The sequence below is a fragment of the Pelodiscus sinensis genome, chromosome 1 (assembly GCF_052426305.1).
Source record: "Pelodiscus sinensis isolate ZL-2025 chromosome 1, ASM5242630v1, whole genome shotgun sequence".
Taxonomy (NCBI): domain Eukaryota; kingdom Metazoa; phylum Chordata; order Testudines; family Trionychidae; genus Pelodiscus; species Pelodiscus sinensis.
The window spans coordinates 76406674-76419791 of record NC_143052.1 but is presented as its reverse complement, the minus strand read 5'-3'; the positions used below and the strand labels follow the sequence as shown (position 1 = coordinate 76419791).

The following is a 13118-nucleotide window of genomic DNA, read 5'->3' as shown; positions in this document are numbered from 1 at the left end:
CTTCATCATCCTAATGTTGATGTCCTCTTGTTTTCATAGGAGCATATCTTATTCCATATTTAGTTTTGCTGCTGATAATAGGGATTCCACTTTTTTTCCTGGAACTTTCTGTGGGCCAAAGAATCCGACGAGGAAGCATTGGTGTATGGAATTACATCAGCCCCACTCTCGGTGGAATTGGATTTGCAAGCTGTGTAGTAAGTTTGTAATTTACATAGTCTGATGTTCTTCAAACAATGAAATGCTTTCTGCTCAGTTTTAACCAAAGGTTAATAATTTAGGTCCTAGCTTCAGGATCAGTTTAAAATGTTTGCATAATTTGTAATATATATTCTAATATATAAAATATTAGTCTCTTGGAATGAAGAGAGTCTGCTAAAATATTATCAAGGTATAAAGGATAAACACAGAAAAAAAAAAGAATTTGGAAAATATTGGATTTTAAGTACAGGTTGAACGTCTGTAGTCTGGCACCCTCAGTACCTGATTGGTGCTGAACCACAGAATTTGCTGGATCACGGGAGTGTAATATTGTCCAGCAGCATTTGCACCACTTCCATTTTTTCTGGGCTCTGAGAAGACAGGTCTAAATTAAAGCTAAATAACAGCACAGAACACTGAGAGCCAGGACTGATGGCTGTAAACAAACTTTATGGGACAATGGGAAACTTGGCCACACCCATGGTAAGTGGACATCCAGCTAACTAAAATCATGCTGACCACTAATGTTGCCATAGTAGAGAGGTTCAACTTGCATACCAATGAGGGCCAAATCTTGGAGCCTTAATTCATTCCTTACTTAGGCAAAATTCTCAATAATTTCAGTAGCAATTTTATGTAGTTCAGGGTTTAGCTCATTGTTTTATTTACTTTAACCTAAGACATGAATTTGTTTAATACAGTTTTTAAAATATCTTTTTTTTTTATTCTTCAGGTATGTTTCTTTGTGGCCCTCTACTACAATGTCATCATTGGATGGAGTTTGTTTTACTTTTCTCAGTCTTTTCAGCATCCCTTGCCATGGGATCAGTGTCCTTTGGTCAAAAATGCTTCTCATACCTGTAAGTCTTGGATATATTCACTTTTTTAATAAACATCACTTTGGGACTGATCCAAAATCCATTGAAGTCAAAGGCAGTCTTTCCATTGATTTCAATGGGCTTTGTGTCAGATCCTTTATTTTGATAACATCAATTGAAAACAACACTTTTTAAGCTAATATTGTTTAAGTAACATATTAGACTAATGTAACTAAACGAGACTAAAAAAAGATATTTTCTATTTATTTTCTGGTTATTTTCCTTTATCTATTTGACAACGTGCCAATAATAGTCAGTTTCCCACATTCCCCTATATAATGCTTCAGTTATGATTTTACTTTGAGATTTTCCCATAGCAGAAGGGGAGACATTTGAAAGAAACATTTCAAACCACAAATCACAAGGTGGCTGATCCATAAAGACATCAGTACTGTTGTAGAGACTACCTGTACCTCATTGAAAAAAGGATACACTGACTAGATTTTAAACCTAAAATAAGATAGATATGTTATTTTGATGAATTAAAAAATAAAAATAAACCACCTTCTGTCAAGACAAATAAGGCAGAATTTGGAAAAGGCCTAATAATGTAAAAATGTGATTTGAAGGTTAACTAGGTTGGTTGAATACTATCGTCTTAGGAAATATTTTGGTGAGAAAAGTTGTAGGCTAAACTATAAATATATGTTTCTAATTTTAATAGTGGGTTTCATATTTACATTGTTTAAAATGGAGGGAGTAATCTATATTTAATATTGTATGTCAAAACTCTTGTGGACTTAACAAGACTTTGTCGTTGGAGACATTTGTTGTACGATGATAAGATTTGTTTTATATTTTCATTAGTGATGTCAATGGCATATTTATTCAGTGCTTTAATGACAACAGAAAGCCCTAAAGGATCAGTGAAATACCTGTGAATTAAATAATATTATGTTTGCCTCATAAATAAGCAAGAATCAGAGAACTAGCCATTGGCTTGCAGACATAATGCAATAATCCTACCCTGGCACATTATGAAGCACAATTAATTGCTTCTTATATCTAAGATTTGATTATCTCATGATGGCCTAACCATCTACCAAGAAGTAGGAAATATTTCTTTTGAATTAAGTTTTTATTTTTAATCGTATCTTAAATATTCGGTATATTTTCTCTCTCTCTGCATGAAGATGACCAGGGTAATCTGAAAGTTTCAAATAATTTCTTTATGAAGTCTTTCCCTAATTTTAGTCATTTCTTCAGGACATGGAGGTAAATCCCCAGCTCACATAAATTGTCATAGCTCCATAATTTCCAGGCAAATGTATACTAGCCCTAATGAATCTAGAATAATTTATACTAGCTGAGGATCTGCTCTTTGGATTAATTAGATTTTAAAAGAAAACTCTTTATTCCATAAGATACTTCAAGACCTAGATTTAGAATTCTATCATTTAAAAATGTGAATAAATTTTATGAGTTTTTGTTTAAAAATCCTCTAAGATAAATGTAAACTATTTTGTTTGATATGTATGAGATTACTGAAAAATTCATAGTAGCATTACAGTACCATAAAATATCACTACTGTAATACATAACTTTCAGTTTAACATAATAATAAAGGCCATGTTATCAAGTGCTTTGACACTTTAAATAATTGTTTTGATATGTAAAATAATCATTTATGTGCCTACCTGACAGAGTGAGTGAGTGTACATAAGATTAGGCTATTCTATTGAGGCACCTTGTAAAAGGGCTCTCACATCGTAAGCACCTTCTAGTGCAGGACTAGGCAATAAAATGGTGGTAAATTTCCAGTGTTAGCTCCTTGCAGTTCACCATTGCTATATTAACCTGTGCCTCCACTGATATAGGCTCCTGGTAATTGCAGAGGATGACCGTTCCTGGCCAATGGGAACTGCGGGAAGCGGCACAAATCAGAACATCACTTCCTGCAGCCCCCATTGGCTGCGAATGGTGACCCATGGTCAACAGAAGCTGCTATTGCCCATACCCACAGAGGCAAAGGTAAACATAACAGTGGCAGCCCTCCCGGGGCTAACCCTGGCGTACCTGATCTGGCCTGCAAACTGGTTTTTGCCCACCCCTGTTCTAGTGGTTGAACCCCTGCATGCTGCTGGCCAACCTTGCTGTGTCTTTAGTTGCTTGACCATGTGGCCAAGTCAAAAAGTCCTAAAGAGTTCCTACCAGATATGAAAGAGTCCAATGACTAGACAGTTTACTTGCCTTTGGTAGGGTCTTCATCCCTGGCTTTGGGCCCTTTAAATTTTGGTGCACTGTTTGGGCTCCCAATAAGTGGTATTTATGCTCCCAAATAAGTGGTATTTATGCCACTTTACAACTGGCCAAAAAGGGAACCGGAGCCTGGCCCCACCTAAGCATTCTATACTTGTACTATTCATGTACTGGTTATTTCAGTCCTCTGCTGCAGTTCCCTGGGCCACCTCTGCCTAGGCCCTTTACTTCCAGCTCCATCTCAGAGCTAATGTATGCAATCCCAGAGTAAGTGCAAACTGCTATAAAACTCTATCTTTGTCAGGCACTTTTTGTCAGAAAGCAGCACCCTTCTTTAATCCTCGGGTCAGCCAGCAACTGATCTGCTAAGTCCCGCAGTTTCTTGTAGCTGACCCTGCTGGGCTTTGATTGGCAGTTGCTTGCCCTTCTAGCCATTGTAGAAGTCTCTCTAGCTTCCAAGCTAGCTTCTACGATGAGGCCTCACTAAACAGGCCTGGAAGACTCATCTTTGCTGCCTTTTCCTCCTACCTTACTGATTCTTGTGGCACTGGGTAGCAGAGCAGTGGGACCTCCGGCATGGGGCTATGAAGGCCTAGTACAGCCCATCATACCCCTTTACTCGAAAATAACTTTAGCATATTTATTTCAAAGTTAACATCATCCATATTTAAGAATAACTTTATAGTAAATTACTTTCCATAATGATCATGAAGAACCTGGCACATGATTCAGAGGTTCATAATGCAGAAAGTCCAATTTATTCACAAATTTATGAAATTCACCTTTGTGCAGAAAACGACATGCAAGGCCTGTGCAATACTCAAAGTCTTATTTTGAAGTCTTTCTTGGGATTTAAGTGATTCATAAGTTTGGACTGGTGTTCGTCCCACAAATTATTTTTTTTCCAGGGTCATATTCAAAACTTCCCATTCAATAAGCCTCAAATTTCATCTTTGAACTGTGATATTTTCTTATTAAAAGACCAACAACATTATGCCTGTGGATTTACTTTTTCAGTAAAATGATGCCACCATGGTAATAACATACATAAGAACTAATTCAAGGCTGCTGTGATACTTTGCTGTAATATGGTGAAAATACTCTCTAACCAACGTCCAAAGATCAATAATGATTTGTTGACTTTTTTTTGCCAGTTGTGGAGCCCGAATGTGAAAAAAGCTCTGCTACCACTTATTACTGGTACAGAGAAGCGCTGAATATTTCCAACTCTCTCTCAGAGAGTGGGGGTCTGAACTGGAAAATGACTCTGTGCTTGCTGGCTGCCTGGGTTCTGGTAGGCCTAGCAATGATCAAAGGCATTCAGTCTTCAGGCAAAGTGAGTATATTCCTTAATTACAGTATTTTACTTTTCTGTACATTCTTACTTGTCATTTTCTTCGCCAATCCTCATAAAAACATAGGATCATATGTCACATAGACAGAATAAAGGTGACTCACCTAGCATTTTTATAATCTCAAATTGAGAACTGTTGATACTTAAGCATTAAAACTGGAGACCTAATGTTTGGTTATAAAGAGTGAGAGAGTGCTGAAGTCTGAGAACCCTTTTTGTTTTCATTCAGGTCATTTTCACTTTCTTTTATTGCATTACTGATACATGTGAATATGTGTCTGTGTGTCAGATTAGGAGGTGAGATGGCTCTTACTACATCCAAGCCCATTAACAGCATGGTAGATTTGGTTCTTATGATCCCTTATTTATTTGTCTCACAGGGATCCATGCTGCTTTAACAGTCTTTATCAGGAGAGCCAGATGCAGCTCCTTTTGAAAGCCTTCACTGTCCCTTTTTCATTAGCTATCCCCTTTTGTTGCTGCTGAGGAGAAGAATAGTGCTAAATTCTACAGAGTAATTGTTATACTTTGCTTTCTCTCATGTGCACTCTCTCTGGGTATGTCTACACTCCAGATGCTTTTTTCGGAAAACCTCTGTAGAGGTGTGGGTTTTTTTTTTTGCTCAAGAACTTTGGTTCCCCCCCCTTTTTTTTCCTTCAACAAAATTTTTTCCCGGTGGGTTTTTTTTTGGGGGGGGGGGTTCGATATTTTTCTTTCAGCCATCTGGCAACCCTAGTGATGGCTGAATCAGCCTATACGCACAGGCTGCCCCTGCCTATAGTCTAGACATAGCCTCAGTGTCAAAGAGTTATTTGAGACAGCAGGAAAGAGAGAGCATAAGCACGAAAATGACTCTGTTGTCTTAGAGCACTGGGAGGTGGGAGACTGGGGATCCAGCCCTCCTGTGCCAGTGACTAATTATTGAGAGTGTGCAACTTCAGGAGGAGAGAAGTTCCACATCAGCATATTCCATAGCCCAGTGGCAGATCCCTTCATCTTCTTAGGGAGAGTTGATCTTGAATTGTGAGTCTCCCGTGCTCTAGAAGAATACCCTAGCCATTGGGCTAAGTGTAATGAGGGAAGCTGGCCTCTCTTTCCTACTTCTGTCTTTTTTGTGTAAAGTCACCTGAGTGCCCATTAGCTGTGCTCAGAGGCTGTCCATCAGGCCCCACACATGATTGAGGTAACAGAAAACCAATCTTCCCCTAATCCATGAATTGCTCTGGGAATTACTCGAGCAGGCCCACCAATGTGGTGAGAGCAAAAGCGACCAATGTCCCAAGGCCCATCAATTCAAAGGGCTGGAAGATCCTGGCTACCATCACTGCTGCTGCGGCGGTAGTGTCAGTGGCTGAAGCCCCACTTCCAGGTGTGCTTTGGGAAGTGCTGAGAGCTTCCTGGTGTAAGTGTGACATGCTTTGGCAGTGCTGAGGAAACCTGGGGAGAAGCTAACTTCAGTCTTGCCCCTTCTGGGTGCACAAAGCTTCCCCACCACCTTGCCCAGGAGCCCAGGGAATCTGTTGGCCCTAGCATGGGCAGGCTGTTGGAATGCAGGCACATAGAATCAGGCAGCAGTGGGTATTCTCAGAGGCAGAATCATAGGTGCCTAGGGAAATTTTACAGCAAAATCATAGGAGTGAGTTTGGAAACATGGGTTCAGTGGAAGTTTTGTGCCTAAAACTGGGACTGGCAGCAAATACATATATGAGTGTAAATGTTTGCAGGGAAGGATCATAAGTAGGGCTGACTCATCTAGCATTTAGAAAGGAGTTACCTGAGGTGTGCTGCAGGGAGGTCTGCAGGGAGGTCTGTTCTGTTCTACAACAAAAGAAGTTGGAGAAGGGTATTGTGGGATGGGCCTGGAAGGTAGTAATAGCAATAATTCTCTGCCCACATTGGTACTCCAGTTATTCCTGATCCTAAGTGTGGCTATAAAATTTGTATTTATCTTGACTACGTAAATACTCACCTATAATCCACCCATAATCTCCTGCACTGGAGGCAAGAGTACTGTGTCATAATGGCAGGCTGTATTATAAAATACTAGCCACATTTAATGGAATTCATCTTTCTTTCATGAAAAAAAATTGTCCTTAAAACTGGCTGGCACCTCATTGTTGACAGCATCATCTGCTTGATTCTTTGCAATCAGAAAATCTTGTGATAATCACGGGAAATTATCACATGCCTCTTTAACGTATTCCAGTGAGAGAAATGATGTAAGTGTGGCCTGTTTTGGCACATGATAAAATGATTGAGCTTTTCAAGCACCAAACCCATTTACTGGCCTTTTTAAGAACAGCATTTCACTATTGGATGCTGTTTTCTTTCTAATATGATATCAAACCAGATAACATTAAAGCAAAAAGAGGATTTATCACAAGAGGGTTACAAGTAGCTCAGAAAATTAAGCTTTATGGTTACAAAGCCAAAAGAAGTCAGGCCCCAAATATAAAGAAAAACCTGGTCCTCAGCTGAACGGGTGCTGTAGAATATAAGTAGGAATAGGAGTCTCCCAGCTCAGAAAGTTGGGCCACGATTGCATTCTAGAGCTCTAAACTATACTAGCTTCTGGGCCTTCTAGCCCAATGAGATGTGATCTTCAGGTGAGGGGGAAAGGTACAATCCCTATTGAACATGACTCAAATCCCATTGATTGTGTGGAATTTGAACATTGGTTTTGGTTCCTCTTCCTTCTTGGCAGTATACATTATTTGATAGGGTGTAGGTACTGTCTACCTGTAGTTCCCCTTCAAAAGGGAGTACAAGATGAAGATTATAACAATGCTACAAGGAACAGCTATAGTCTTCATCATGATTTCTGCCTGAAACAGAGCAGAAACAAAGTGCTTAAGAGTGGCTGCTCCCCACTCCTTTCATTAGAGATGTTAGAGTTTAAGTGTTGATGCTGATGCTTATTGGTTACTTAAATGATTAAACTCACCTGATGGGATCCCAACGGCCTCCAAAAATGCACAATAGCAGGCCAGCTGATGGGACTCTGCCTGTGCTCAGGAGCCCACAATGTCAGGTCTAACTGTGGTGGCAGGGTTGGTGGGTGGGACCCAGCTTGTGGCTGGGTGCCTACAGCCCCAGGGCTGGCTGCAATGATTGGGCTGGGTTCCTGGACCCCATCAGCAGCAGGGCCAGCTGCTGGAACCTCGTTGGTAGCCTGAGCCTCTAGGATCTCGCCAGCAGCCAGGAGCTTGTGGTGGCAGGGCTGGCTGTGGTGGTAGGGATGGCTGCCAGGATCCCAGGAGGGAGGCCACCTGCTGGACCCAGGAGAGGGGTGGAGCCCGCGGTGAGGGGCAGTGACCCTTCCCTACTGCTACATCCCCTAAAACGTTACCTCTCTCCGGGTATGTCTACACTACCACCCTAGTTTGAACTAGGGTGGTAATGTAGGCAACTGGAGTTGCAAATGAAGCCCGGGATTTTAATTTCCTGGGCTTCATTTGCATAAAGCCAGGCGCCGCCATTTTTAAATGTCTGCTAGTGCGGACTCTGTGCCACGCGGCTACATGAGGCACGGACTAGGTAGTTCGGACTAGGGTTCCTAGTCCGAACAACCGTTACTCCTTGTGAAGCCTAGTCCGAACTACCTAGTCCGTGCCGCGTGTAGCCTCGCGGCACGGAGTCCACACTAGCGGACATTTAAAAATGGCGGCACCCGGCTTTATGCAAATGAAGCCCAGGAAATTAAAATCCCGGGCTTCATTTGCAACTCCGGTTGCCTACATTACCACCCTAGTTCGAACTAGGGTGGTAGTGGAGACATACCCTAACTGATCAAATTTTGATCGGTTACACAGTTAATGTTTTTCTAAGATTTTTACATCCCTACCTCTCATCAGGTCTGACATACCCATTGAATTTCCATGGGATCCCAAATCTGTGTTGTTCAAGCAGCCATTTCAGAAATTGTGCTATAATTGTTTCTGAATTTGGGGAACCATTTGAGCAATGGTACCTTGCTTTTGCTCCCTTCTGAACAAATAGAGGGGAACAGATTTAATCTTGGTCATGCAATTGTGTCATGAAAAGGCACTGACTATAGAGAATGAAACGCTAAGAAAATAAAGTTCATGAATATTTTTAATGTTCTTTTCATCTTTTTCAGATCATGTATTTTAGTTCCCTTTTCCCATATGTGGTACTTATATGCTTTTTAGTCAGAGGATTACTCTTAAATGGTTCCATGGATGGAATTCGTCATATGTTTACACCTAAGGTATGTGCCTATTTTCCATTTCATAGGCATTTAAGACTTCAATGGCAAATTGTTCATTTATGAATTCAGCGAATAATAAAACATTAAGCTCGGCAGCCTTCTCTCAGGGTCCGCTTCTTCTCCTATTATAATTGGAAAATTTCCATCGACTTCAATGGCACACAGTCAGGCCCTTAATGCCTACCTGCTCAGAAATATATATGCAATCTGTTCCTGTTTCTGTACAAGTCAGTCCTACAGTTAAGTGAAAGTAGGACTGGCCCTCACAGATGAATGTTAAATAATATATGATAAAACTGAAGGGACCAATAGGTCCAGAGAAAAATAACAAGAGTATTGCCCTTTGTTTGAATGCCAGGAGCGCCGTCAATAGGCTAAATTACCTTTGTTAGCAATATTATTTTTAAATTTCATGATAGTAATTTAATGAGATTCAGGCCCATTGTACTACTCGCTGTACAAACACTAAGGGTACATCTAGACTAAATCCCTCTTTTGACAGAGGGATGTAAATTAGACACTTAAAAATTGCAAATGAAGCCAGAATTTGAATTTCCCACACTTCATTTCCATAATCGCATCATGGTGCTTTTTTCTAAAAAGCGTTATTTCGAAAGTGAGACCACAATATAGGTTTACAGGATCTTTTGAAAAAGGCTTCTATTTTTGAAAGAACTGTATCTAGACTGCGGTTTCACTTTCGAAATAGCACTTTTTGGAAAGATCGCCATGATGCGATTATACAAATGAAGCACGGGAAATTAAAATCCTGGCTTCATTTGCAATTTCAAAGTGTCTAATTTACATCCCTCTGTTGAAAGAGGGATGTAGTCTAGACACGCCCATAGTTGCTTACCATCTAAATAGACAAAACAGATGTAGCGTGGTTGTGGAAATTCCAGTCTCTAGAGATGGAAAACCTTAGAGCAGAGAGGATAAGTGACTTGCCCATGGTCGCACAGGAAGCCTGTAGCAGGGGCAAGAACTGAAATGAGAGCTCCTGAGCTGTAGTTAAGTGCTTTAAATATGAGAGTATCTTTTTTTTAATCATAAATACATTCTGGGGCCAGATCGTGAAGGAAGCTAAGCACAACAACTTCCATTGAATAAAAGGGACTCAGCATCTCCATCATGATTTAAAAGAGGTGATGAGCACATGACAAATAGGCTGTGTCTACACTGACACCCTTTTCTGGAAATGCTTAAAACGGAACAGTTTTCCATTATAAGTATTTCTGGAAAAAGCGCATCTACATTGGCAGGATGCTTTTCCGGAAAAGCACTTTTTGCGAAAAAGCGTCCGTGGCCAATGTAGATGCGCTTTTCCGGAAAAAAGCCCCGATCGTCATTTTTGCGATCGGGGCTTTTTTGCAGAAAAGACTTCTGTGCTTTCTACACTGGCCCTTTTCCGGAATAGTTTTTCCGGAAAAGGACTTTTGCCCGAACGGGAGCAGCATAGTTTTTCCGGAAAAAAACTGACAATTTTACAGTATATCGTCATTGCTTTTCTGGAAATTCAAGCGGCCAGTGTAGACAGCTGGCAAGTTATTCCGGAAAAGCGGCTGCTTTTCTGGAATAAGTGGCCCAGTGTAGAAACAGCCATAATATTTTGTTTAAAATTCTAAAGATTTTCAATTAAAAGAATTTAGTAATAAAAGAGTTTCAGCTGTTCAAATAAGGAAATGTTTAAAGAAAAATTGTATTCTTAGTACATTCTATTGTTCTCCAGATATGTGTGTCAAAATCTTTTTTTCATTACTACCAAGTGATTGTGATAATAATGTTGTTTGCAGTGTGTATAACCAGAAGAATAGTACTTAAACGCTAGCTTGATGTAGATACAGGTTAGACCTCCCTGGTCCAGGACTCTCCAGGCCTGACCAGTCCCAGACGAGGGACTTTGCCAGACCAGGGGAGGCCTGAGAGGGGGGCACCAGCCTCCTCACAGGGCTCCTCTCTCCACCCTCTGCTGCTCAGCTTTCTGGTCCTGCCAGCTGTGTCAACCCTGTTGGAACTCCCAGCAGCTCTCCCGGTCTCAGGGCAGCTCCACCAGCCCACCGGAGCTAAGGTGGCTCAGCTAACTGTGGGCTTCAACTCCCCCAAGCTTCTCTGCCCCACAAGCTGCAGGTTCTGGTACCCCGCAGGCTCTGGTGCCCCTCAGTCCCTGCCAGCAGGCTCCGGTCTGAGCCACCAGCAACCTTTGTCACTGGGCTCTCTAGTCCAGTAACATCTGTGATGTTTCCAGACAATGGATTTTTCTGGACCAGAGAGTCTTGAATCACAGAGGTTCAACCTGTAGTAGATAGCGAAATGTATACAGGCCTGAGTCAAAGCCCATAGATGTCAATTACTAAAGTAGAAATACCACACTATGTGGAGAAATGTTTCTTTATATTGCACAAAAAATGAAATGAAATTTATTAACAATGTGAAAAAGTGTTCTGAAATGCTGGTGGGAATTAAGATTGTTTATTTAGCTCCATCTAGTGAGCAAGCATTAGAAATGCATGTGTGATAAAAAAAAAAGTATCAGTAGAGTATATCTGTTTGTACCATTTGTAATTATACTACAGTGTATCTGTAGAAATATGTATGTATATATTTTCCACTTACATTCCAAAGATACATTTATCAGGACTTCCAGGACCAGAATTAGATTTATGAAAACAGCTCCTACACAGTTTACATATGTTTTCTTTCAGCTTTTGCAGGAAGTTGGAAACTCTTCTAATATTTTATTATAGTAACTTGAGGCATATTTTTACTTAAAATAAGGGAAAATAATACATTGATGTAATTATTTTGATACATTTATTTGCATATACTTTATATTTAAATTTCATTAGTTTTATGTTATCAAAATCATATCTAACTGTTAATATTATATGTAATTTCATAACATATTTATAAAGGTATGGTTCTATTTGATCTCACTGGATTAAACTAATATGTCAGACAATTTCTGACCTTTGAAGTCTATGGAAGAAAAACAACATAAAAGTATTTGTTAGTGTTGTTATTCTGTTATGATGTACTAATTGTGTAGATCCAAGATAAACTGGTAATGGATAATGGATTATAAATTATCTAGTTTCACTAAGGCATTCCTTGAAATTGGATTGGCTGAAGAAGGAATGGAAATGGAATTTACAATCAATTTTCAGCGCAGGGACATCCCTACAGATATGTGATCCATTTAAGTCAGCTGGAGGATTATATGTATATTTGAAAATAGACTCTGACCCATAGATAGTAGCATTGGTTATACCGGCCGGAGTTTACTTTGCCTATTGAATCTTACTTTACTGCACAGACTAAAATTTAAGTCCATTAACAGAAATCTTGTTTATACACACATCTCCATTTAATTAATTTTTGCTTTTCAAACAATCTTCAATATATACTTTTTTTTAGTTTTTTTTTTAAATGTACCCTCTTCCCCCAAATAACAGTTGCAATTCAAATCAATTGATCTATAGTTAAACTGGAAATGTGCTACAATGTGGCCTCCCAATACCAAGGTACAAAGATAAAATAATTGCCATTTTAATAATGATATTAACTGGTCAGCTTTAGAATTTTAATTGTTGAAAGTTATCTTCCACAATTGTATATTGTCTAGCCATACAAAACTATATTGTAGCTGACGTATATTGTGTCTAATTTCAAACAGATTGAAATAATGCTGGAGCCAAAGGTCTGGAGAGAAGCTGCTACTCAGGTGTTCTTTGCCTTAGGGCTTGGATTTGGTGGAGTCATTGCCTTTTCAAGCTACAACAAGAGAGACAACAACTGCCATTTCGATGCTGTTCTGGTGTCTTTCATCAATTTTTTCACTTCTGTGCTGGCAACCTTGGTGGTGTTTGCTGTTCTGGGCTTCAAAGCAAATATGATAAATGAGAAATGCATTACTGAGTATGAAATATTCATTTCTCTTCATTTTTTATGGTATATTTCACTTACAGATTCACACAAGATGCCCTCTAATTTATAATCGCTATTCCATTGTGTTTTACAGAAATTCGGAGATGATTTTAAAACTTTTGAAAATAGGCAATCTAAGCCAGGACATGATACCCCATCATATCAATTTCTCAAGCATTACAGCAAATGATTACAATTTAGTGTATGACATCATTAAAAAAGTTAAAGAAGAAGAATTTCCTGCTCTTGGCCTGAAATCTTGTCAGATTGAAGATGAACTTAATAAGGTTAGAATGATGTTTGAGTCTCCAGTGCAAAGGTTTTGAATGAC

The 13118-nt window shown here is 39.6% G+C and overlaps 1 protein-coding gene across 2 annotated transcripts in view; it reads left to right on the top strand.

The window, feature by feature from the left end:
- Positions 1-13118, top strand: part of SLC6A15 (solute carrier family 6 member 15) — a 50652-nt gene that overhangs the window by 26185 nt on the left and 11349 nt on the right. For both annotated transcript variants that reach the window (XM_006114016.5, XM_089780156.1), the window contains exons 3-8: positions 40-197; positions 935-1061; positions 4433-4614; positions 8753-8863; positions 12537-12778; positions 12882-13074. In XM_006114016.5, coding sequence (XP_006114078.1) covers positions 40-197; positions 935-1061; positions 4433-4614; positions 8753-8863; positions 12537-12778; positions 12882-13074 — 1013 coding nt within the window. The remainder of the gene's footprint in view (positions 1-39; positions 198-934; positions 1062-4432; positions 4615-8752; positions 8864-12536; positions 12779-12881; positions 13075-13118) is intronic.